The 27,820-nt window shown below is 35.2% G+C and overlaps 1 protein-coding gene across 1 annotated transcript in view; it reads right to left on the minus strand.

Moving 5' to 3' along the window:
- LOC129224153 (SCO-spondin-like) overlaps positions 1-27,820 on the minus strand; it is a 63,475-nt gene that overhangs the window by 31,167 nt on the left and 4,488 nt on the right. The window contains exons 2-6 of the mRNA XM_054858569.1: positions 23,189-23,236; positions 20,426-20,608; positions 17,405-17,581; positions 11,698-11,838; positions 6,477-6,614 (exon numbers count right to left, since the gene is read on the minus strand). Of these exons, the coding sequence (XP_054714544.1) occupies positions 6,477-6,614; positions 11,698-11,838; positions 17,405-17,581; positions 20,426-20,608; positions 23,189-23,236 (687 nt within the window). The remainder of the gene's footprint in view (positions 1-6,476; positions 6,615-11,697; positions 11,839-17,404; positions 17,582-20,425; positions 20,609-23,188; positions 23,237-27,820) is intronic.

Below are 27,820 nucleotides of genomic sequence, written 5' to 3' on the forward strand. Positions count from 1 at the left end.
GCTCAGTCACAGTGAATATGGATTTTTTTTTATAGAGTTAAAAGCCTGTACAGATTGGACAGACCTTTAATTTCTGAAGGTACATATCTGAATAGCGATGTGCACCTTGGATGATAGAGTCTTTTTGATGTGATGACTAATGTGTATCAAACCCATACACTGTTAGAACTACAAGTTCCAGCCGAGTGAATATTCCCCCTAAGGTGAAAGCATGGTGCCCAAGGGTGCTATGCTGGCCAGGAAATTGAGTAAGGGTGCCAAAAGATCACGCAACCGCAGAACGACCCGCTTGCTCATGCGTTTTGGCTTTGACATACATTCAACCAATTCAATATGGCGGACGAAGGATAGGTTGCAATAACGATGCGACTTTTACATTGAATGAAGTACAATATGGGATTAAAACTCAACTTTTCAAGGATTAATCTCCAGAATAACAAGAAAGTACAGCTTTTGATCACTTTGTAGCTTTTAGAGCTTTCAAACATAGTTAAAAGTGTTTAAAAGTACGTTTAATGCTTCCTATTGTTTAGTTTACCGTTTTATTGTAATCATTCAAAACGCTATTAAAAATATGTGTCATTATTTTCTTGAGTACTTGATAAACAACGTTTAATCATCAAAATAATAACCGGCAATAAGATTAGCAATAATCAACTGGTGAGAACCTGAACAAAAATGCTAATTCTCATGCTTCGTAGATATAACAGAAGAGCAAGCGAAAAAAACAAGCTGAAAAAAAAAACTCTCTGCCGAGCTTTTTTTTTTTTTTTTTTTGAGAAATCACGATTGCTTATTGTTCTCATTTGACTGTTTTGAATTCCTATGATTTTATTTTCCCACCAGCACCCTCTGCCAGCACCACCGTCGTGTCGACCGGCCTCACGATGCTGCTCCTCTTGCGAAAACCGTCTCCATGTTGCGTCCATATCCTACACACACACTCATGCCTGCGCACACACACACGCACACACTCCTATACACACACACATATACACATACATACACTCATGCCTGCACACAGACACAAACACATATGCCTACATACACACACACACGAACGCCTACACACACACACACACGCGTACACACACAACACTGCATACACAACACGTACACACATGCATACATACACACCCACACACATGCGCCTACACAAACACACGCACATGCGCCTACACAAACACACACACACACTCGTGATTGCGAAAAACATAATTTGAATTCTAGATGCAAAAAATTCAAATTAATATATTTTTTTTTTTTTTTGCTTTTTCATTCAAGTGTTTGAGTCATTTCCTGTTAGCGCTTAATATCTCAATGGTGTCATTTTGTGAAGCCGATGGCATAAGGGGCCATTCATTAATTGGATGCCTCAGTTGCCAAAGCGATTAACTCCACTTTTTGAAAAAAAATCCTCATTTCTGCTTTAATAGTGCTTAATCAATGCTTAGCTTGTGGATTTATATTAAAGTTTTAGTTCAGTACATTTCTGATCCTGTGATGGCAGAAAATGTTACGCGAGGGCCCATTCACTCCTATGGATAACACTATCTTCTTCATTAAAAAAGCACAAATTTGCCAGTCTTTTTGTTTACGCTTCGGCTTAATCTTTGTCCAATTGAATTCTTTCTTTCTGGGTTCCGTACGTAAGAGAAAGCTCTTGGCCTTTGCTTGCATTCCTATTGGTTCCTGATCGGTTTGTAATTTTCTCATTGGTGTTTGGCTAATCCGCTATTTTTATCTTTTAAGCTGCGTGCTTATCTGCTCTTGGCTTTTGTCGGATGTCTTTTCATCCATAAGCTCATTACTTTTTGCATTGAAAAAGGCGTTCCCCGTAGCGCCGAAACACGTGTGCTGTAACTGGCAAATTTGTGTGTTTTTTTTAACGTTGTTTCTCTTACTTTACTGATCAGCACAAAGGTATTTATTTATCTTACTATCTTCTTCATCACGTTTCTCGACTTTTTGTTTCATGGAGTTAATAAATTTGGCAAATGGGGCATCCAATTACGTAAAGATGATTTTGGCTATCTTTGACCTCCCTCCCCCCATGTAAGGGTAAGATTCTTCACCCACCCCCCTATCTTACGTAAGATTCCATTTCGTTTTTCAATTTAATAAAATAACGAATCTTACATCACTGGAATCCTTTTTAATTCACTATTATTAAATATTTTTAAAAATATTTTGATGGAAAGCAATATTTACTAAAAGGAATCTAGACTGAATGTTTTCTCGACAAATATTTTTAGTACATGATGCGACACTAATTAACACCTTCAGACCTGGTGTCCGGTATACCGGACATACACTTTAAACAGCTGCTAATCATTTAATAATTGATTTAATTAGTTGATTTTTTTTTTTTGTAGTTGACTCTTTGTATTCTGCTTATTATAATCTGTGAAATAATTTTTCGCTTTGGGATTGACAACACTGTCATATAAGGATTGAGAGGTAGAGAGTGCTCATTTTTCCAACCATGGATTTTCATCTGAAAAGCGAGGTTTTTTTACCTGATTTTTTTTAAAAGATATAATCTTTAATTAATCGTTTCAAACACTTATATTATGTTTTATAATTGTTTGTGAAACATTTTATAATGAAGTTTGTTCGGTATTTTATCGTTTTTGTATATGAAATATTGATTTCAAAAATATAAGTCCGGAATATTGGATGTGCCCTAACTCTTTTAATTTTTCTCTTACAAACTCAAAATTTTGTCTATAAGATACCCTTTACCATAGTACACTGTGTACCAAATATCAACATTTTTGGTCCAATATTTCAGAATTCCGACTGAAGGGATTAAAAATAAGACATGCCATACACAGTGCGATTCTTTTACAAATTTTTTACCCTATTCATTCTTTGAAAAACAAGTAGAAAACAGCTCAGCCCAATAAGTTTTTTACCTTTCAGAAGCAAATGAATTATGATCCCTGCCAAACCAATTGACCGCGCGATTTCTAAAATAAAATATCGACTTGGAAAATATTACGTAAGAATGGGTCTGACCCCCCTCCCACCCTCTAGTAAATCCCAACAATATTCCTCCTCGAGACCCTTGCGTAATTAATGAATGGCCCCTAAATATAGCGTTAGAAATTTCTTTTGGTTTTGAACTGTCGAAAAGCTTCATGTGCATTTTATTTTATTGCTCTTTATTGAAATTTTGAACGTTTATGAAACGATTTTATTTTTCCGTAATTGTAATATCCGTAATTTTAATCATTTCCAGAATGCAATTCAATTTGAAAAATGTCCAAAACTTAGAATATCATGAATCAAAACAATAAAAAAAAAGAAAAACAAACTACACAACTGTATTAAAAAACGGGGGAGGGGGGAGGAGGATCTACAGTAGGAATCAGTATGAGCGCCATTTTTCTCTCCGAAGGTTCCTTCTTTTCACCCCCGCTGCCTATTTTTTAAAATGTTCCTTTTTTTTTCACCCTGGTAAAAGGTGCCATTTCGGTTCCGTATTGGGTGCCGCTGATGCTACAAGCATTTCACCCCTGAAAGGTGCACAATGCAACTTTTAGTTTTAACAGTGTAAGTGAATGAAATCATTCTTTTTACCATTGTTATATTTTCTTTCAACTTTAGCCAGCCGAAAGAAAATTAATTGTAATGAAATGGAATATTTATCTAACAAAAATGCCATTTATATTAGTTATTAATTATGTTTCAGGGAAACACGAATGCCTTTGAGGTTATAAAATTTTTTTTTATAAGGTTTCAATTTAGTTGTAATTTTAAATTGTATCAAATTAGCAAAGAATCTGATTTTATCCAAGTGAAGCATTTCTTATTAATTTATAGATACGTCTGGCATAACTGATAGCATTTCATTTTGTTAATTATTATTTTAATTACTATTATTATCGTTATTATTAAGAATTTCACATAATCTAAAATTTGTAAATAACCAGATAAATCCTTTATCTCGAAGCTTTGATTGGGTCCCAAACTCTTGAGACTGTTGTGGAAACTTCCCATAACTTGAACTACCAAACACTCGAACGTTTTAGCCGGTCCCTAGGGACTTCGAGTTATCGAGAGTTCACTGTAATGAAGTAAAGTAATGGACACGTACAATTTTTCGATTTCTGAATTTTGTCTGGTCTATATGCTTTAAAAGTTACTTACCGGAACGGTATTGAAACTGGAAGATTTTTTGCGTTTCCCAAATAAAACTAGTATCTTTTTTTTGGGGGGGGGGGGCAATTTCATGATGTTTTTTCACTTTTTTTTATTACTTAAATTTAAATGCTTAGATGCAGTACTTATACCTGACTTTTTTTTTTTTTATCATATTTGACCTAAGAATTCTTTAAACTAAAGAAATTCAAATGAAGAATTCATTTAGAACTAGCATTCACTCTTGACAGCGGTAATTCAAAAATCCGAATTTCTTCAATGGTAATATTTCTTAAAAGAGCCACAATGCGAACTGTTTGTTTATTTTCCGCCGAAAAGGCTGCGAAAAATAAAATAAAATTGTGCGTTACTTTTATTAAGAAAGCACTCACAAAGAAAGGGGGAGGGAGGATTCAATGCTTAGTGAAAAAAAATAGGAAAAAACGATGTTTTCGGGAAAAGACCACAATTTTAGTTGCCTCTTTATTTTTGGCCGAAAGCGGAGAAAAGAATCTTTAAAATGATGAAAACGTCATAACTTCGTCAATAATTCAGCGAACATATGAAGTCCGATGAATTATTGACGAAGTTGTGGCGTTTTCACAAAAGACATCTTTGATCAACAATGTGTATGACAAGCTTTTAAATTTCACTTTGTCACCTTTAAACTAACTAAATGTTTCAACCTGTTTTGATAGTGCAATCTCCGCCCCTCCGTATGCCCCGAACGACAATAGGGAAGTTTTCGATTTCTCAATTTTATTTTTATATGATAGAGTAACATGTATGAACATCATAGGTGAAAAAATTTTTGCGATACGATAAGTAGTTTTTTTTTTAAATTAATTTTTAAAGTTCAAGCGCTTGTGACGTCAAATGGCATAGGAAGTAACGTCATCCCCTCTTCCGATAGGGGAGAAGCGAAGGTCACGCATTCGACTTCGAAGACGAAACGTAAAACGCTTTCTCCTCGCATTTAACTCCTCGCGTTTCTGGAACATTAAACCTCTCATCCTCTCGAAAATATTCGAATATCTCATTGGTGTTACTTGAGGAAGATTATTTAGATTGTGCTTTAACGAATCCGGCCTCCATAGTGTGTTCAAAAGGATTATTGAATTTCTAAAAAATAAAAATATCAGCGCGCCCAAAATGTTCCTAGCGAAAACAAGGGATCTTCGGCGGAAGGCTGCCCATTCGCGCCCTGTGACGTAGGCTCGTGACGTTTCAGAAGCGCGCACTTTTGCGCGTGGATTTTTAAAAATTCATTAAAAATCAACCACAGTGTTTTAAAATTCGGCGATGGTGAATTTTTTAGTTTTGAGGGTCAATTAACAATATCCAATAGCCAAAATATGAACATTTAATAGGTTGCAACTTCCCTATTACGACACCCCATCCTACAAATTTAACACATTGACTGCGTCGTCGACAGCCTATATATGGACTCCTTGCGCTAAGCTAATTATTTGAAACAATTTCAAGGAAAACAGTTTTATTGGACTTTTTTATGAATAATACAGCATACAAAGCAAATTCTATATATTTTTTTCTAAAAAATTTCCGCACTGATAATTTTCAAAGCAAGGGACAACACATAAGGTAGGTTTAGACTCTCATGTTTTGCATTGATAACGCAATTCTTTTCGAATGTTCAGAGAATGGCAGACGACGCATTTTCTTACATATACTTACATATAAGGCCTCTAGTTTCAAAACCGGATACTTGCAAAAATTCGATTTTCTTTTTTTTTTTTTTGTTAATCTTGTAGAGAATCATAAGGCCTATTTGCCTGCTCAATATTAGGTTCAAAAACCGCTTCTTTCCCCCTTGAAATGGGGCGGGAAGGTCTGCCTCAGTTTCAAAACCGGACTTTTACGTCTCCTGTAAAATTTGGTTTTCTACAAGTATCCGGTTTTGAAACTAGGGGCCTCATATGTAAGACATATACTTACGATTGCTCATTTTACGTTTTTATTTACTCACAGACTACAGCACAAAAAAACTCACGCGCTATCTCGTTTGATCGCGCGCACGCCTCCTTGCATCAGAAAATGTTTTCCTAGCAAACGCAGTAGAGACCCGATCTTGTGTTCTCTTTTTGAACCTTGTCTAAATGTTCGTCTATGCGCGGCAGAACAGCCAGGAAATCCAATGGAACCCGCTGAAAAAATATAGCAACGTGTTGGCTAGAGGACGAGTTATCTCGTCTCTAGCGCATACAACATAATTCTGGAGGACTAGCAGTCAATGTGTTAAAGCTAGATGCGCCATTGAAGAACACGAAGACATATATAAAGTTCACTTGCAATAAGAGAAGGATTCCTACCTGGTGGTTTGTGCTTGCAGTCACAAGAAGGACAAGGTTTGCTCTTGAAGTTGATGGTGCATCCTTCGTCGCATTTGGGCATGGAACAGTGGGGCTTCGGGGGGCGAGTACCAGGGCCGTGTGTGGGCTTCTTGCCACCTGTTATAGACAAACCAAAAGAATCACCAAAACATGATATATTGCGTTTTTGGTTCGCACTTAACGTAAATTTGTACTTTCTTCTGTGTTCAAAGTGTTATGGAATATTATAGGATTCGTGAAATCTTTTGACTTTTTAAATTTTGTCGGAGTCACTTTCTTTAAAACGTTCTCAAGACACTTTAACAGTTTTGGAAAAAAGACTTTGTATACGTGAAGGTGAGATTTCTTTTTTTTAAAGAATATTCTAACCCAAAAATTAACACAAGGAATAGTGTATTTGCCTCTCATCCTCTGCTGTGTTCCATTCTACAAGATATAGGATTGCTTCTTACGTTGAACCAGGTATTGGTAGGTCAGGCCTAACAGTTGGTAGGTCGGGTTGATATAGGTCGGCCAGTATTGTGAATTTAAACTTATCGTACATTGTAGGAATAACATAAAGGGACCTAAAACCCCTTCGCAACAGGTATTATTACAAATTATGTATACATTCGATATTTTTATGTTCTATGTGCTTGATTTGTAGTAATCCTTGCTAAATCTGGCATTATTGCAATTATTTTCATACAAAATTACTTTAGCTCTTGAAGTTGTACCTGCATGTTGATTTTCTGTACTTTGCCATTTAGTATTATGTCAATGGACTTGGCGAAAAAATTAAGAACTATCGCCAAGTTGGCATCATTATTTTTGAAACCAAATTTGGCGAGAAATCGAACCATGTAGCCGAACTTGCAGACATTTCGAGCCTAACTTATAACTTTAGTTTTTCGAACCTAATTCCAGTACATCTAGAATTAACTAGAATAGTATTAAAGAATAGAATTTATTAGAATGTTTGCATAATTTCTCTCGGTTATAAGGATCCGCTCAGATGCTAGTTAGTTTAGTCTAGTTTTCAATTGCTATGATTGTGTTTACCTAGCTCTGTTGCATAAATGCTGTTTAAGCTGAAATGAGTCTTAGTGTTTTATTTTACTTGGATGTACAGGGTGTTCAGGAAAGGACTCCCTGATTCCAAAATTAAATATCTCAAAAACAAAGGTCGATATTGGAATATAACAAACGGTATGTTTATTGTGAAACCCATAAAAATCATGTACAGAAACTAAAAATTAGTAACAACAATTGCCAACAGGGGGCGCAGCACGCTGTAATTGCTATAGAAGTCCCTATAAATAGTGCTGCGAAGGGGTTGGATGATAATTCCTAGCGTATATGTTGTGAGAGGGAAATTTATTGCCGAAGCGCCTAACCCCTTCGCAGCACTATTTATGGGCTTTCTATAGCAATTACAGCATGCAGCGCTCCCTGTCGGCAATTTTTGTTACTAATTTCTGTGTTTCTGTACACAATTTTTATGAGTTTCACAATAAAAATACCGTTTATTTTATTCCAATATCTGTCTTTGTTTTCGAGATATTTAATCTTGAAATCAGGGAGTTCTTTCCTGGACATCCTGTATAAATACGTGCTAACCGTTGTGCTTACTGTTGTTGTTGTCGGGTTCCAGCCAGACTGGCAATTTTGGGTGCGCTGCTTCACTTTTCCACCTACATAGGCGTAGGAAGCGGGGGAGCTGGGGGAGCTTGAGCTCTCTCCATAATATTTCACACCGACTCAGCTCCCCCAGAAAAATTCTCACACTATAGCTTTTTGCAGTACATTGTCTACCTCAAACCTGATTCCAAAAATACGATCTACCTTTTCTACGAATTTCCACGCAATAACCAACAAAGGAAGGAGAGAGATGGAGTGGTCAGTACGGTCAGTACACTTGGGTTTCCCTCTTTCTTACAAACCTCTCAATTCCCGGAATAAAAGAAAAGTATTAAAGACAAGTTATCTGCATAGGGATGTTTTCCTCCCTCCCTACTAAGAGCTCGTCTTTCGCGAGTGTATTACACTGCAGCTCAGTTTATGTTCATAGTTTTGCAGACCATTTTTATGTCACACTTTCACAAAAAAGAAATAATCGTGAGTGTCAGTTTGGCATATAAATATGAATACTATGGAAGGTGCTCTAGACACGTATCAAAACGGTTTTTAAGGTAAGCAACTAATTCAACTTTAACTTTCCAGAAAGTTATCTCATTTTAAGTTATTTGATCTCCCGGACGCTATCTGAGGAATCTCCAGGGAATCCTTTTAAATTCATTAATTAAAGCAAACTTGCAAAATATGACACGGAATTTAAACTAAAATACCGAGTGGTCACACAATATTTTTGTTTATTCAAATTATCAAAAGAAAAAGAAAAGAAAGAAAGAATGAAAAACGAAAGAAAAAAAACAAAACAACGCAGAATGCGAGGAAGAAAAGAAAAGAACCCAATTTACAAACAAAATTTAGGTTTTTTTATCCATCGTTTCTTTCTCTTTTATATTTTTTTCATTTCTTCATAAAAAGTTCAGCCCCGACCAAAGAAAATTCTGTAACGAGTTCCCAAAAATCAAATAATGTAGTTACAGAACAAAAAATAGTCCTAAACTAATTATCGAGGGATTATGAACATATGTTTCGGGTTTTAAATTTTATGTTTTGATCAAAAGACACGATCAGATAGCGAAAATATCATTGTTCGATGATCTTTAGAAACCAAAACTAATCTGTTGTCAGGGGACATAGACTAAAAGGCTGAGATACATATATACTTCGAGCAATTTTTTAAATACTATAAAAATTACATTTATTATTTTTGATTGGAAATATTACCAAAAGAACCAACCTCAATCAGTAACATACCCAGAAATTATTTTTGCAGATGCATATAATTGCTGTGATAAAAAAAAAACGCAATTTCCAGAACTATCCCACGGTAAAAACTGAAAAAAAAAAAAAAAAAAAAAACTATTTATCCATTTTTTGTTGTATTTAAAACCGAGAGGGCTGAGAGATTGATTTTTTCTTTTTCCTGAAGTTATAAAATTGCTAAGATAAATATAATTTAAAGAATTCTAAGGTACTACAGAAACAAAAATTCTCACTAATCAAAATCGGTGAAATCTTCATTAGAATATTTTTTTAAAACTTTTAATGTTGTTGTCGTGTGCCAACTAGGCAGGCAATTTGGGGTGCGCTGTTTCACTTTTCCAACTGTACCGTAATTTAGTGTAAAGTCCGAATTCTACAGTACACACATGCCATAAGGACCCGTTTATAGAGTAGGTAACCCTTTACAGCACAATAACACATTCGCGCAAAGAAAGGACAATGACAGGAGAGAAAAACTACGTCCATCCCCGATCCGGGATTCGAACCCGGACCCTCCTGTCACAGCCAGACTTCTCTGACCACTAGACAAGGCATGCGTAAAAACTTTTAATAATTGTAAACACTCTTACGATAGTAAAAACAGTTTAAATATTGCGAGTATATTGAAGACAAACATTTTTTTTTTTTTGAACATATAGACTGAATGAAATTACATTTATTCTTCTTTTTTGCTTTCTCAAAATTCAGGTTTTTTTTTTTTTTTTTTTTTTTTTTTTTTTGTCTTTTACAGGCATATTTTTATGCTTAAAAAATACACGTGGACGAGGGCGCTCGAGCACTCCTCAAAAAGTTTGAGGCTCTGGGTAACTTTTTCATATCCATTTTCACGATTAAAAATTTTAGTTTTCACTTATTACTGTTAGAAAAAAGCACCAACAATATTTTATAGTTTCTCTGAAGTAATTTTATGAACATTTATCTGAACTATACAACGAACATTTTATTTAAACACATTTCAGGCGTACTATTTCTCCTTACACCCTCCTCTTATTTTATTCCTCTAGAACCCATGACTAAACATCATGCCCTCCAACAATATGGTAGATTATATAATATTATCGGCTCAATTTCAAAAAATTGCTGGGCCTGAACATTAACAAGAATGATCTACAGTCGTGTTTTTTAGACTACAATCTCGAATAATTTTCGGAGAACGACACCCGAAACTTCTCTTTCTGATATCACCAAAAGAAGGATGAAAAATGAGTTTTTAAAACTACAATTTCGAAAATTTTAAAGGGAAAGAACCTTTTCCATTAACCTCATTGAAGAACGCTCTCTAAGACTTCAATTTCAAAAAATTTCCAGAGAGCCCTAGAACCTCCCCCTTTCCCTGACATTTGACCTTTCCCCTTCATTGACGATTGTCTTCAATTGCGTTTTTGGAACTTCAATTTTGAAACATTGGGAAACAGATGTAAATCGATCGAGGACAATCCCTAAGTCATATCGTTTTCCCTAACGTCAAAAATATGGTCTGTAATTGCGTTTTGAAAACATCAATTCCGAAAAATTTCCAGGAAGGGCCCTCGAACCTTTTTTCGCCTTAACATCACCAAAAAATCGTTTAAAACTACGTTTCTAGAATTAAAATTTCGGAAATATTCCGGGGATGAAGCAACAGGACCCACCTATTCTACGTGCTCACCTTCGAGTACTGACCGGCGACCCCCTTCCAAAAACCAGAAGTTTTATCACCTCATTCTCTCCATATACAATTTATATATTAGATATGATTGAAAACAATACTGGGAGAAAGAGAGATGGAAATGGAAGGCTCTACGACTATTTCAAATAAAAAAAAGTTTTTCAAGTGCCCCTCCCACCCACAAAAAAAATCTGGTGGCGCTACTTCTTCTGTCCCTTGGATCCGTATCATGAGCCCCAGCTCCCCCTACTTTTATATAATTCCTACGCCTCTGTCCACCTGTCTCGTAATATGGTGTGAAATCCGACTTCCACAGTCACACAGGCCCCAAGAACCCGTTTAGAGGGTGGGCAACCATTCTCAACACAATAATACATTCCCACAAAGAACGTACAAGGACAGGAGAGAGAAAGTACATCCGTGCTCGAGCCGGGATTCGAACCCAAGACCTCCCCATCGCAGTCAGATTCTTCTGACCACTAGACAAGGCGGCCTGCCGTTGAGCTTAATGTGCTTATAATATTTGCATTAATTGCAGGATATGTGAGTGCAAATTATTTTTAGTTTCGGTAATTGAATCTGCTGTGTTTCTAAATGAGTTAAGTCATCTACTTTTCCATCACTTGAAGCAAAGGCAGACTCGTAAGCGTACGTTACCTGGCGGTTTGTTCTTACAGTCACAAGAAGGACAAGGTTTGCTCTTGTAGTTGATGGTGCATCCTTCGTCGCATTTGGGCATGGAACATTGGGGCTTCGGGGGGCGAGTACCAGGGCTGTGTGTTGGCTTCTTCTTGTAACCTGTGAAGACCGAAATAGGCAAAACAAGCAAAAAAATCAATATTGGTTTACTTTTTTATATGTACTAAGAATAAAAGATTAAATAAGGGGGAGGGGGGTTCCTATGTTTGTCTTTATCGGTTCCTTAGCGCAAAATGTAAGAAATAAGTGTATGCTAAGCGTTTTGGAAATTAATTTGATGCTAGCAAAGAAGCAGAAGTTAGGGTGAGAGGGGAAGTTATTTTTAAAAAATAAGTAATATTTTTTTGCCGAAGATACATTTTAAAACAATTTTTTCATTTAGACATGATCTTAAAGCGATAATATCAAAGCCAGAAACATCCCAGATGTACCACACCCATTGATTAATATTGATTAATATTGAGATATTTGCTGAATCTTTTGCTGATATTGGCACAATAAAAATAACTGCAAGATAAGGCCACGGCTTCGTAAAGAGGGAGTTGTTAACAAATAAAGCGACACATTCGATCTCGAAACTAAAATTTTTAGCGTTTTTTCTACGAAGCACGTTTTTAAATAGGCAGTGAATATTCATTGATAGTTCCACTGTGATAAAAGCTCAGTATTCAAGTTTATTACTGTCCAATCACGGATTGCATGGAATTTTCGAATGTCCAGATAAGACGAATCTATGTGAATAAGGGGGAAAAATAAAAATTTGATGTGCGTATTCCGCTCATTTGAATGAGACTCTGCTTCTGCAAAAGCTGACATCGCTAAAAAATAATAGATTCGTCCATTTCCGGCTGAAAAACGGATGTTTGTCTTTCCATACAATCCGTGCTCAGACAGTAGGAGTCACATGAAAATGTATTTTGCTCTTTTTGCACTCTACTTAGAAAAGAACAAAATAAACTTGAAATCGTACCGCGGAATAAAGCTTCTTTCAATTTTGACTGAAAATACCACTCACTGCTGCGATAATCATACTCAATCAAATTCAAAATTATTTAACCTGCATCTGTCTCATCGCTTTTGTCGTAGGTCTTGTCCTCCATCATTAAATCACATCTTTGCTTTAATTAAAAGGAGATTAAATGTAACCCCTAAACGCGTGTCTGCAATTGAAGGGCTCGTAGCAGAAATGTGACAAGCCACAAGGAGTGACTTTTCGATCAAAATTTTTAGTTCTCATAACTAAAATTGAAATCCAAATGACAATGGGTTATGTCATTTGGAGAAAAACATATCTGGGTCCTACAAATATTTTTTATGAGTTGGAAATTGGCCTGCTGAAAAATTCACATCATGTCGCATTTTACATTCTAACCCCCAGCCCTTCAATTTTACTCGCTATTTCAATCAAGCGTTGATTTTTGTGTTTATTGTTCTGTACAAAGGTAATCTTTTTGCTACGATTTTCGATAAAAAATTAGCATGACTGGAATCGTATCTGCAACTTATGTTATAGCAGAATGCTTGGATTCAGCGCGTTCATCATGCGAAAAATTTAAATCGCAAATGTCGGTTGCAAATAGTTTGGCACCTTAACTCAGATGTGATAACAATAGAACGAGCAGCTGAGCACTTAAGCTTAACGTAAGGCGATCCTTAATTCAGGCAACAGGTGAAACACTACAAGTTGCACCATCGATTATGCGATAAGATATTTATATCTTTCTCACATAGTAACTTTTAAGCATTAATCGATTGAAAATTGAAAAAACCGACTAAACCAACATAAGAAATAAAGAAATACCTCCGTACAGAATGGAGGTTTCACTTCAGTCAAAAGTGCTGCCTTTAGTCATTGAAATGGATAGAATGAGCAAAAAAAATTACATGGACCCAGAAAATACTTTCCTTTTCCCAACAGTCTCTTTTTAATTAATTTTTTAAAATGTCCGATTTTTCAAACAAATCGTAGTCTTTATGACATCACAAATGATGCAATGGCGCATCTTTGTACCGCGTTTCCACCTTATGATAATCAAGCAGCGAATTAAAATTGCGCTCTACACTTGCTATCAACCCTATCGTTGCCAATACACGTGAGTAAAGATGCGAATTAAATATTTTGTTCTGTGAATGGCAACATTGAATGGCATTTCATCATTTGTGATTTCACACGACTGAAGTGTAAACAATGAAAGCGCACCGATTTAAGCACTTTTTCAAAAATATAAAACTTAAATAAATTACTTAAAAAATGGTCGGATCCGATGTTTTTAAGCATGCTCTTTTAGAAAAAAAATACTTTTAAAATTTTGGAAACGACCCATTGGAAAAAAAAGTATTACAACACTAAATTATCAAATTTATTAAGAACTACATAAACTGGTTCCGAATTTACAAGGAATCCCTTTTTCAATACAAAAGAGGTTATCTTATGAAGGAAAAGACATCTAACAAAATTGTTACAGCATGTTACAATACAAGAATTTAAGGACAACCAATTTAAGGTTACATTTTTATAGTTACGATGTTTTATAAAACCTAAGAGCAAATTTAAAAAGAAGCAAAAAGTTCGTCTTAGACTAAACGAGCCTACTCTCTTAAAAAATTCCAGCGATTTTAACTCAGACTGAGTAAATTTTCACTCCTTTCCAGTGTCGAAAACGCACTTTCCTTATAGGAGTGAATTTCATTCCTTTTGCGGAGCGGTTATTTTCACTCCTTTTGGATAAGCTTATTTCACTCCCTTTTGATAAGTGTTTTTCACTCTTTTTAAGACTAAATTAATATCCTAAATGAGTGGTTGCTTTCTGTTTTGGAAAGCCGCTATTTCACTCTTTTTTTAGAATAAAATAGGTAAAATCATTTCACTTTCCTTTGGTGAAATAGGTTTTTAAACGTGTTTTCATGTGCTTATGCTGTGTATTTGAATTTAAAACTGTTTTTAAAACTTATTTCATTTGAAAAAAATTTAGTTTTTTAATTTAAAAAATGAAAAAAAAAATGTTTTTAGTGTTTCCAAAGAGGATGCACAAGAACTGTATGGCAAATACGAAGAATTTTCTTTTTTATTAAAACTTTAACTGGTAATATTTCTTGAACTACTGGTACATCGTTACAAATCACCCACGTGCAATATTACGTACATTTCCGAATCTAAAGATTGAAATAAAACTAAAAAACCCACACAGTTCCAAATAAATAGATTTAAAATTTTGAAACTCTATATTGATATTCTTGGTGTGCCTTTTAACATTAATAATGTTTTAAAAGTTGCATCAGTTCAAATTAATTTAAAAAGTCACTCATAAATTGTGACAAGATACGTTTGAATTCAATTTTGTTTCTTCGAGGCAATTCATTAATTACGTAAGGACAATTTTGGCAATTTTTGACCTTCCCTTCCCCCTATGTAAGGGTATGTAAGACTCCCCCCCCCCCCATCTTAGGTAAGATTCTTTTTTTCTTCACAATAATAAAATAACAAATATTACATCACTGGGATCGTTCTTAAATTAACTATCATTTTTTTCAAATTTTTTTTAAGGAATCTAGACCGAATGTTTTTTGACAAATAATTTTTGTATATGATGCGATAATAATCAAAAATAAGACATGCAAAACACAGTGCGATTCTTTTATTATATTTTACACGTTTCATTTACAGTTTATACGCAGTGGTTGGAGCTCCGACCATCGGGAGCGGATTCGGTATCCGACCGATAGATTTGCGCATGGTCGGGTCTGTAACACCTGCCTAAAATATATATACAGTACACACACACCAAAGATGGTAACGACTGCTTCAAATGTCATATTTTTGATTCGATGATCGAAATAAAATTGTTGATGAAAGTTTCATTCATTTGGAAGAAAAAGTTGCAAAAAGTTCGCCGTAACATTGCACGTGGTTGATTTGTAATGATATACGAGCAGTTCAAGAAATATTAACAGTTACAAGTTTTAATAAAAAAGAAAATTCTTCGCACTTACCATGCAGTTTTTGTGCACTTCCTTCAGAAACCTCATTCGGCAACAAATATTGTTTTAATTCATTAAATGAAGACATTTAGAATGCGACATCCACTTGTTACTCGCGACTAACGTTGGGTAAGCCTAACGTGGAGGCATAGAAGATTCTCCCTAAACAAAATCACGTGACAGAATCGAACCAATGAAAATGTTTTTGAGTCCTTCTTTTAAAGGATGTTTTTATATTTCGCTCATCAACGGAGTGTTTCCGAATTTCACGCGAATAAAGAAAAGTTTTATCTTGGTTTTTTCGTAAAGCGTATTTTTTCGATAAAACTAGCACTCAGAAAGAATGAATGCACCCGCAATAGATTTCACTCTTTTTAAGAGTTATTTTTTCACTCTTTTGAATTAAGAGTGTACATTCAATGCTTACCAATATCGAGAGCCATCGCAGAAATAAAAAATCTCGACAGGTAATATGATTGTACTGTAATAAAACTTTCCATTTGCTAAGAGAAAGATACAGATTTTTTTTTTTTCTTCTTTTACTTTGGTCCCATGTATTAGTTCATTTCCTGAATACTAGCAATTTGCTGCAGAAACGTCCATATTTTGTTCATCACCAGATTGTTCGATCATAATTTAATAATAACATCTTAAAGTATTGTATCCTACATTTAATTTTATATATACGGCAAATAGGGACATTGGAAAAGTGACATCAGTTTTTAATAACTATTCGTTTTAACCTTTAACTTTGGTTTATGTAGCGGCACCTGACATATTCCATTTACCATACAGATTTTATTTTGGATTATTACATCAAACAAACTCATTTTACATCGCTTACACATTGCATAGAATGCACATAAGGAACATTCCTAAAACTCTCTTGCATTAAATAATTTAAAAAAATCTGCAGACAGTTAAGACAGAAGATATGGTGATAAGAGCTGGTACGTATCTCATCACAACTGAAGCAAATGATAACTTAGGATAGGTTTAATAGGAAAGTTGCAACCTATTAAATGTTCATATTTTGACTATTGGATATTGTTAATTGACCCTCAAAACTAAAAAAAATTCACCATCGCCAAATTTTAAAACACCGTGATTGATTTTTAATGAATTTTTTAAAATCCACGCGCAAAAGTGCGCTCTTCTGAAACGTTACGAGCTTACGTCACAGGGCACTAATGGGCAGCCTTCCGCCGAAGATGCCTTGTTTTCGCTACGGACATTTTGAGCCCGCTGATATTTTTATTTTTTAGAAATTCAATAATCCTTTTGAACAAACTATGGAGGCCGGATTCGTTAAAGCACGATCTAATAATCTTCCTCAAGTAACATCAATGATGGTGTTCGAATATTTCCGAGAGGGATGAGAGGTTTAATGTTCCAGAAACGCGAGGAGTTAAATGCGAGGAGGTAAGCCTTACGTTTCGTCTTCGTAGCCAACTGCACGTCCTTCGGCTTCTCCCGCGGCGGAAGCGCGCATGACTTCACTTCCTGTGCCATTTGACGTCATAATCGCTTGAACTTAAAAAATTATTTTTAAAAAAAAACTACTTATCGTATCGCAAAATTTTTTTCACCTATGATGTTCATACATGTTACTCTATCATATAAAAATAAAATTGAAAAATCAAAAACTTCCCTATTATGACTGACAGAACTTAAAGTAATTTCCTACCGTTTCCACAGTCACATGGCTTGACGCATTTCCCGCATTTCCGTTTCACCAGTCCTTCCTTACAGAAGCACCCGGGCGGACCGGGTGCGCAGCGCACACCCGGGTTGTTGTAATTCTCACAGGTGTTCTTGCAGCTCGGCATGGCTTCGTAATATTGTTCGTCCTTCTTGCAATTCTCTGGAGAGAGAAAATGATATGCAATTTTCAGTAAAAGTTATAGGAATATTCAAGTTACTTCCCAAACAGGGATGTGCACAGAAATTTTGATGTCCATCACCAATGACTTTTACGGGCCCTCCTTTAAATTGTTTACCCCAACGTCCCTATATATATTTCTTCCCTCATTTCAAAAATTTTGGGCCCCCTTCAGGCTCGGGCCCGGGCCAACAGGTCTCCCTTCTCCCCTCTTGTGCACGCCCCTGTTCCCAAACATTGAATATTACCGAGCAAAGATATGCTTTCGTACTGTCTGACCACGGATTGTATGGAAAGACAAACATCCGTTTTACAGCCGGAAAAGGACGAATCTATTATTTTTAGTGATGTCAGCTTTTGCAGAAGCAGAGTCTCATTCAGATGAGTGGAATACGCGCATCAATATTTTACTTTTCCCTCTCATTCAGGTAGATTCGTTTTATCTGGACGTTTGAAAATTCCATAGAATCCGTGGTTGGACAGTACTTAAGCTCCATCCCTTAACATACTATTAAATTATTTACAGTTACAATTACTACTTAAAATGACTGAAACCTCGCATAGAATGAAGTCTCACGGACATCATTCGTTTTATGTTTCATTGTTGACTTTGATGTATCATAGACGTCACCAATTTCAAGTATCATTGTGAATGGACATCTTCGCGACGTCATTTGTTTCATGTGTCATTGTAAATATTGATTTCTCCGAGACGTCATTCAGTCCAAATATGATTGCTGATGAACATCTCCGAAAAGTCATTCGTTTTTAATTCGTTTCGTCACTGTAGACAAACATCTCCGAGACGTCATTCATTCTTTGTCAGTGCGGACCTTCGATGTCTCAGAGATGTTGTTCATTTCTAGTGTCATTTATGATTGACATCTCCAAGAAGTCGTTAGTTTCTTGGGACACTGTGGACCTCGATGTTTTCGAGACGTTATTCATTCGTTTTAGGCAGACATCTTGCAACACGTCATTCCTTCCTCGTGCCAGTGTGGATCTCGATGCCTCCGAGATGTAGTTCGTTTCTAGTGTCATTTATGATTGACCTCTCCAAGAAGTCGTTAGTTTCTTGGGACACTGTGGACCTCGATGTTTTCGAGACGTTATTCATTCGATTTAGGCAGACATCCTGCAACACGTCATTCCTTCCTTGTGCCAGGGTGGATCTCGATGCTTCCTAGTCCTCGTTCATTTCATGAGCCATAACATAATCTTTGACGTCTCTGAGACGTCATTGCATGCTAAGGGGTTAGATGCAAATGTTTACTCAAACGATTCATTGTCACATGGCATGCCTCACATTCTCCTAGGCGCGATCAATCCCCTCGATTTCAACTATGTCAATTCAAATCATCAACATTTGGCACCAAAAAAGCCATCAATAGCATTCCAACTCCATTGAAAGGAATTTCTAGCGATAATCAAAAACCTGTTTCGTATTGTCGATTGAGACGCAACTCTGAGCTAACTGTATAGGGCCGTTTCCATGGACACTTTCGACCCCGGAAAAAACCTGCTTTTCACCGCATTCCTGTAGTTTGCAGGGTTTATGTGGAATCTTTCTCTTCCTGCTAGCTTCTGCAGTGAAAGCGGTGTTTTTACCCAGAATGCATTACACGAAACAAGTTCGTCTACTAGCCGCTCAGGATGATGGGTAAAAACAGCTTTCTCTGGTATAATGAGAGAACCTCTTTTTACATGGAAGCGGGGAACTTTTTAATCGGTTTTTTGTCGAGCCAGAGAGGGGATTTACCGGGTCGAAAAGTGCGTTATGAACGCGGCTTATAGGGTGCGCCTTGAGTGTTATGAAACAACGTTCCTCCCATTCTAGCTGATCAGGGACCAAGATCTTCTTCCGAACCCGTCCTGTCTTGTGTCATACAAATATACAAAGCGGCTTAGAAAGGTCGGTTGTTGAACATCTCGTCATACACTTCAATAGGTACAATATTGCAAGAACTCAATGCTATGGCATTGGGAATGCGCCCTTTCAGTTAATTTAGCCGACTTCTTTATCTTTACTAATAATAAAGCTGAAAGTCTCTCTGTCCAGAGGATGTCTGTAGGATGTCTGGATGTCTGGATCTCTGTGACGCGCATAGCGCCTAGACCGTTCGGCCGATTTTCATGAAATTTGGCACAAAGTTAGTTTGTAGCATGGGGGTGTGCACCTCGAAGCGATTTTTCGAAAATTCGATGTGGTTCTTTTTCTATTCCAATTTTAAGAAAAAAAAAACTATCATAAATTACGAAATTATCATAACGTGGAACCGTAACATGGGCACAAGCCAATTGGCGAGATACGAAATTATCATAACGTGGATCCGTAACATGGGTACAATCCAATTAGCGAGAAAATTCACCATACATTATTTGCAAATATACAGGCGAACCAAAAGACCTTTTAATTTTTCAATTACGGGCAAAGCCGTGCGGGTACCACTAGTTTATAATATTTGCGTTCTCCCTACCAATTAAGAAAGAAATTTTGTAATAACGTGATTGATCCTCAATGAACAGGTGTGTATAGTCAGGCTTTGATGTGTTGACTTCCGATCCACTGAGACTTAAACAAATTAAATTTGTTTAAGTTTTAGTTTGCTAGGTGAAAAACCGGTTTACGTTGCGATACCGATTATAGGCGTGTACCAATCTATGAGTTCCTTCTTTCAAACCAAACGTCAATGAGCTCGTCCAAGGTCAAGCAGTTAGTTACCAAAGCACCACTTACACGCAACTGGAATTTTTAAAAGTTTGTTCAAACATGTATTTCCTTGTAGACCTGAAATAAGAAAAAGTTTTGAGGCAGAGGGTACTTACGTCCGCCTCTCGGACATTCCCTGGGAGGCACGCATTTGCCGTCCTTCCTCTTGACCAAACCTTCTCTGCAGAAACATCCCGGTTTTCCTATGGCACACAGCACGGCCGGATTGTCGTAGTTCTCACAGGTGTTCTTGCAGTCCGGTATGTGGTCGTAATACTGCTCGTCCCGGCCGCACTGCTCTGCAATTGAAAACACCAGTTTAGCAAACAATAGATTTTTGTAAGGCTGTAGTCGTGACCTAATCAGTAGGCGTTGGACTCGAAACAGGGGGGTTCCGGGTTCTATGTCGACCGGTTGGCGATTCTCCGTGTTCGCTAATGGTGACTGTCGCACACTAAATATTTCGTGGTCACAAAGACCTCCCAGACATTTCATCTCAGCTTATCTATAACTGTAATTCATGAAATACACCACCAGCTCAGTCAATTCCAGCCGAGGACTGCAGTTTCGTGCTTCTTAGCACTCATCAATTGACTGAGCTGGCGGTGTATTTCGTGTATTTCTGCCTTAGCCCTGGCTATAGGGCGTTAACTTACTGAATATACCTGCCTTGCCTTCAATCATCGAGTTGAACCGAACCATTGCTTCGGTCACTCGTCTGATCAGTGCCAATTCTGTATTAGCTACCAGTTTGTTTGGCACTCTTGGCGTCCTTAAGAGATTTTCCACCTCCAGCTCAGTCACTCCTATGCCGGGCTAATGAGTGCTAATAAGCACGAAACTGCAGTCCTCGGCTGAAATTGACTGAGCAGGCGGTGTATTTCATGTATTTCTGCCTTAGCCCTGGCTATACGGCGGTAATTTATTGAATTTTAACTGTAATTGTTGACTGAAACGTCAGCATTACAACCCGAAAGTTAGAGCACAAATCAGGGGAACATGACTACATAAAGCATTTATGACGTTGGCAACATTCTACGTACTGTGTACGGTCAGGGCCCGATTAACCTCTGGAGTTGGGGGAAGCTAAGTCTCGTTTCAGGACCCCCCACCTTTTGTTTTCAGTGCATATTTTCTAAAACTTGATACAAAACTCCCTAATATATGCTATATTAATTTTTTCCAAAAACAGCCAAGCAGACTATCAATTAAAGTTATCCCCCCTCCCCCCACATCCAAGACATATCGAACTTTTGTACATTGCATATTTTTGTACTTCCATTCGCACTAGATAAAGAAGGTTAGTTGTTTCAGATTTATCACTTTATAAAATTTAAAGTGCGATAAAGTATTTGATAGCACGTTGGGCAAATTCCGAAGATGAAAATTCGCAACTCCAGAGCTCGAATATGCTACCTTGCAGTGATTAACATTACTACCGAAAAAGGTAAAACATTCCATTCCACGTGTTTTCTTTGGGGTAAATTACAGGCTTCAGCCAGTTTGTGGTGTAATGTAATTTCAGAAAAATAGAAAAGAAAGTTTCCCACAAACACGATGAATTCACTAAGCGTCACTCATTCACTAAGCGTCAAAGCAAGTTATAAGTTACGGCATTTGTTTGTTTTACCTTTTTCATCCGCCATTATACAGTAGCTGCAGCGCCCCCTATAGTTTTTTGGAGTTACGAATAGCTTGCTACCACATTTTATGAACTGTTTCCTCACTTTATAAAATTCTTCCAAAATGTTTATATAGCGAGTAATAATGTTTGGAAAATTTTAAAAATACATTCAATTGCAGAAACTGAAAATTTTGAGTCGTTTCTGGGTCACCTGTTAGTTCTGAGGGGAAATTTAAGCTCCTGAGCCTGTTGGGTAATCAGGCCCTGTATACGGCAGCCTTGAATATTCTTCGTCATATTTTCGTTACATGAAAACTACTTATTTGGCTAGAGCATAGATTATTTTCTCTTTCTGATAGGCTTCTTTTAAACGAGCTGATGTGTGCATCACATGACTTCCTTTTACTCCAATTTAATGTCATTTCCCCATTATTGGCAATTTTATTGTCATTCGATTGTTTACTCTCTATCACCAACAATGGACAAATTAAAACCAAATTTTTTTAAAAAATCTCTAAATTTGTCGCCAAGTTGGCGACAAATCTTGGCGACCAAAAGACTGGCGATATATCGCCAAGTGTCCGACAAATTATAACACCACTTGAGCTTACATCGAAATTAACGATGATTTCCCCCCAAAAAGGGGCAAAAGACCCCTTTAGGAACATCCGAATGCCACCAAAATTGAAGGTGCACAACTAGGTCCCACTAGGAGTCTACGTACCAAATTTCAACTTTCTAGGACATACTGTTTTTGAGTTATGCGAGATACATACACACATACGCACATACATACGTACATACAGACGTCGCGAGAAAATTCGTTTTAATTAACTCGGGGGTCGTCAAAATGGATATTTCGGGTGTCTGTAGGTTCCTAGGTATATATCCACGTGCGGTCGGATAGGAAAAAAAAACTCAACATTCATTCGGGGGTGAGAAAATGGAAATTAAGGTCGATTTTTGAGTGAAAATTTTTTCGCAAATACAATACTTCCTTTTTTGTAAAAGGAAGTAAAAAGATTCAATAAAGAAAATTTCAATTAAAATATAAAATAATCCGCCAATTGAAGAAATGAAACCATTATAAAATGTTGAATAAATCCTCCAAATAAATAAAACAAGCCTATTGTAGAACAATTCGCCATATGAATAAAGCAACAATAAAAGGAGAAAATAGAGTACGAGTTTAAAATTCTATAAGTGAGTTTTATTTATTTATTTTCTTAAGAAAGAAAAGAAAAAAAATACTTACTTTTTTTGTATCCTCCGGGCTTGCTCTTGTGAGTGCCCGTCACAGCCTCTGGAAAGGAAAACATAGTATTTCACACACACACATGTGTAAGAAGCACAGAAAAGTTAAATACATTTAGTGCTAGATTTCCAAGATGAGATTACACATATAAATGGTTCCAATGTAAAAATCCCCGTCTGCAAAGTTATGCCATCCAAATTCCCACTTCATTTTAAAATAAATTCACAATAATAAATCCACTTGAAATCATATTAATTTGTTATAGAAAAAAAATCAAAGCGCCCTTTTGCAAGCCGAATTATATGCATGAAAATTCCAGTGCCAAAATCCCTTAAATATTCTTTTCCTTTTTTTTTTTTACCCGAGGGCCGTACTTCATACAAAGATGAATCTGAAGGGCCAATGTTGATATAAAATTAAATACGCTAAATTTCTTTAGATAACAATGGGAAGACGTGGAAAGGGAAAAGAAAATGACAAGCCGAGAATTGCCGAGGCCGAAGAAACCTCAACAGTCATTCGTAATACCGAATGAACACGATCGGTTGTTTCGGAATAAGGTTCCAGAATATATTTTTTGATTTGTAACATTGATCACAACAACGGGCAGCATGGAACAGCTTTGCGGGCCACCTATGTCATACTAAAACACTAAAACTCAACTAAAACTAAACAGCTATATATTTAAAATATATACAAAGGTTTGACTTTAAAATTTTTAGAAAGAAGAGGCAATAATGCGTCTTCACCCACTTCAGTTATTACCACTTTCACATCAAACCCCAAAATGCGTCGAACACACACAATATGCCTCTATACTCTGTTTACGGAAAAGATGGACTGAAAGTAAACGAACAGTTTGCCAGAAGGTTTACCCCTATGCTACTTTTGGAGATTTTCTATGGAATTAAAAATAAAAAATAAACCAAGAAGTATTCACATTTGAAATCTACTTGCACTAATTTGTTCTTTTCCTAGCTAAATATGTGATTGACATTGTCAAATAGCGCACTTCTTTGCTTACATCTAATTTATCTTTCCCGTGAACGCACTATACAAGTCTTAACAGTAAGCAATGTATAACTTTATGGGCAAGTAAAATTGAAGTTAGCTGATCTGCCTGTGTGTATGGATAGAAAAGTATACCAAAATCCAGATACAGCATCTTACTGTCAATGGAGGAAATTTTAAGACATATTCTAAAAGACCGCAATTATGTTAATGCTAATCTAAGAACTCGAGAAAAACTACAGTGGATCACAAAAAAAGTTTTATTTAATCATCTGTTCAAACGATGTCAATTCGAACATTTGCTTGTCGGTAGATCTCATTTCCTGTGAATCACGGGATTCTAATGAGATTAAAGAATTCTAGAACAAATCACGGAGTTCCTAGAATGTAAAAGAAGATTCGCTTCTCATAATTACTCAATCAGCATGACCATCAGTACGGAAGTCTAAGAATTTGTTCTATTTCGGAAGTGGTTTTAATTGCCTGAAAAGCGTTCCATAGCACTACTTGTAGATGTTGAAATGGTTTCCCTAAGTAAAATTAATTCCTCGACCAAACGATTTTAAAAAGTACATTTTTTCGTAAAACGAATCAAGGTAAACATTTTTCGGATATTAATGAAGAAAATTGTAAAGGAAATTTTGGTTTTACATTGAACATATGCGAGAGCTACTCATTATCGGGTATTTCTTTCACTATCATAAAGGCGATACGGGGATTTCAATTTTTTTTCAAGTAATTTTCAATGAATTTCTTTGAAATTTTCAGCATAGTTACATGATGCTAATACCAACTAAAATATAAAATTTCATTGAATTATTTTAAAATTTAATTTATTTTTAAATTTAAATTTAGATTTTATAACGCTTTTGTCATATTACTCCTTGCAAACGAAAATTCATCAAATTTATAAAATACTAGCTAAATATGATACGTAAAACAACCGAAATTAGGATGTTGGAATTACTTTTTCAAAATTTTGTAATAAAGATAAATAATGAGAAAAAAAACCAAAAACTAGGCGTTTTCGATAAAATATGTTCATATTTCAATAAAATATAGCAAATAAACTCCACAAAACAAATCAAACAGAAAAATCTTTCACAAAACAAACCACTTAAATACTTGGCATAAAATTTTCAGCAGATTCAAATAATAATTCGTTTGCAAGGAGCAGTTTGAGTTTTGTAATTATGTCGAAAATTAGGTTTTGAGGAAATCAGCATTTTCTGTTTTACTATTGCAAATTTCGTTATTGAATAAACAATTTAGTTTTTAATACTAATTCACCACAAATAAGGTCTTATGATTCATTAGAAATGGTATTAGTATTAAAAATTTAAATGTTATATGCTTTTTTTTTTACTCATGCATTTTATATGCATTTCTTACATGCAATTTTATATGCATTTTTTAGTAAAAAAAAGGGGGGCGTGGCTCCCACAAAAAGTGTCATAACTTCGCCAGTTTTCAACCGATTCAGTTTTTTTTTTTTTTTACGGTACAGCTAAAGGTGTAGTTTTTAGAAATATAATGAATGAAAAAACGTTTGTTTGACCAATTTTTACTCATCTGAAAGCCCCTTATCGCCTTTACGTTTTCTTGACTGGAGTAAGCTACACGTGTTACTAATACTACATAGTTAAACTATTACTAGATAGCTGGAGCTAAAACCAGAGTAACTATTGCACTATTTCACTTTGCCCTGCATTCTCCTACTTTATTTTAGTCAGTTATTTAGCTTTTAAAAGATCGAAGCATATAATATTACAAACAATTTTCAAAATTAGATACTCATACTGTGATATTTTGTTGTAAGTCAAAAATTAGTTTTGCTATTGAAAAATGATCAACTTCTTATTGTTAGCATTTTAATATTAATTGAGACCTACTAATATTCGGATCAGTATTTATTTATTTAATACACTAAGCTTATTTTTATTTTAAATGTTTTGTAAAATTAGTGAAGATGAGGTGCATGCGGGGCAAAGTGAAATATTTCATTTCGTTTACTTATTCAATCATTTATTAATTCATTCATTTATTTATTCATTTATTAGTTCACTTATTTATTCATTTATTAATTCACTTATTTATTCATTTATTAATTAATTCATTTGCATTCCTTCGTTTAGTAATTCACATATTTATTCATTTATTAATTCACTTATTTATTCATTTATTAATTAATTCATTTGATTTCCTCCGTTTAGTAATTCACTTATTTATTCATTTATCAATTCACTTATTTATTCATTTATCTATTCACTTATTTATTCATTTATTAATTAATTCATTTGCATTCCTTCGTTTAGTAATTCAGTTATTTATTCATTTATTAATTCACTTATTTATTCATTTATTTATTACTTCATTTGCATTCCTTCGTTTAATAATTCGCTTACTTACTCACTATTTTATTCGTTCATTTATTTTTTCTCATATATTAATTAATTTATATAATTATTTGTTCGTTTATTGTTTCATTTATTCAGTCTTTCATTTATTTACTCGTTTTTTTTTTTTTTTTTTTTTTTCGAATAAAAAATATTTTCAATAAATTCATATAAAATATTTCATGAAAAAAATATTTTATTTTTCATTTTGCCCCATGAAGAAAAGAAGGAAATTTTTCCAATTATTTAGAAAATACAAATTTACTGCCAAAAATAAAATGAAATACGTTTCGATGCAAGTTTTATTTTAAAATACTACATTATTTTTTTTTTTTTATGTGCTGTAATTTTCAAAACAAGCGACACAAAAATTGCAATATTTTGTGGTCTTTCAAAAATAATTTTTGGTCTGTAAAAGGATTAAGTTTTCGTAATTAACATTTTAAGTAATAACTAGAGGACCCGACAGACGTTGTTCTGTTCAAACTTTGTAAATTGAAAAGTTAAATAAACTATCAAGTGTTTGAACAGTTTTGTTGAAAAAAATAAGTAAAAAGAAAATGTTTTAAGTTGCTTGGTGTCAGAATGCGTATATTTATTACAACTTGCTTTATCTAATACCCACTGAGCAGTTGTTTTATTAACTATTTTTTCTCCCGTACTTGATCGTTTGTTCCTTCTGCCATACTCAAGGGATCAAAAGCGTCCTTAGATATTAAGTGTAAAAAAACTCCATCTAGAACAAACGGGAAATCCCGGTGCAACATTCCCCGTATGAAAAAGAATGAAACAATCGAAATGATATCATTTCAAAAAATGATAAAGGTAAAAAAGTTCTCTGAATAAGCAAAAATCACTCATCCCCCCCCCCTCCCGATGTAAAATAAACACATTCTTCAACTAAAATAACTAAAAACTCTTTAAAAACGAAAAACAACTCTTTGAAAATTTGAAATATTTCGCCAAATAAACAAAAAATACAATAAATTACATAAACAATAGCTTTAAAATGTAAACAAATGATCTTGCAACTCTCTTGTTTATAACCAAAGTCGCCAAGCCACCACGTTGCTGTAATCCAGCCAATCAAAACATTCGTTTTGCGTTAACCTTCCAGTACTTTACTTTAAAATATATCACAGGACCTAAAATCGTTGCTTTCAAGAGAGAAAAATGAAGGCTTCACTCTCACTCTCTACGTTTTATCTATTCTCAGTTGACATAT

Source organism: Uloborus diversus, chromosome 6, assembly GCF_026930045.1.
Source record: "Uloborus diversus isolate 005 chromosome 6, Udiv.v.3.1, whole genome shotgun sequence".
NCBI classification, from domain to species: Eukaryota; Metazoa; Arthropoda; class Arachnida; order Araneae; family Uloboridae; genus Uloborus; species Uloborus diversus.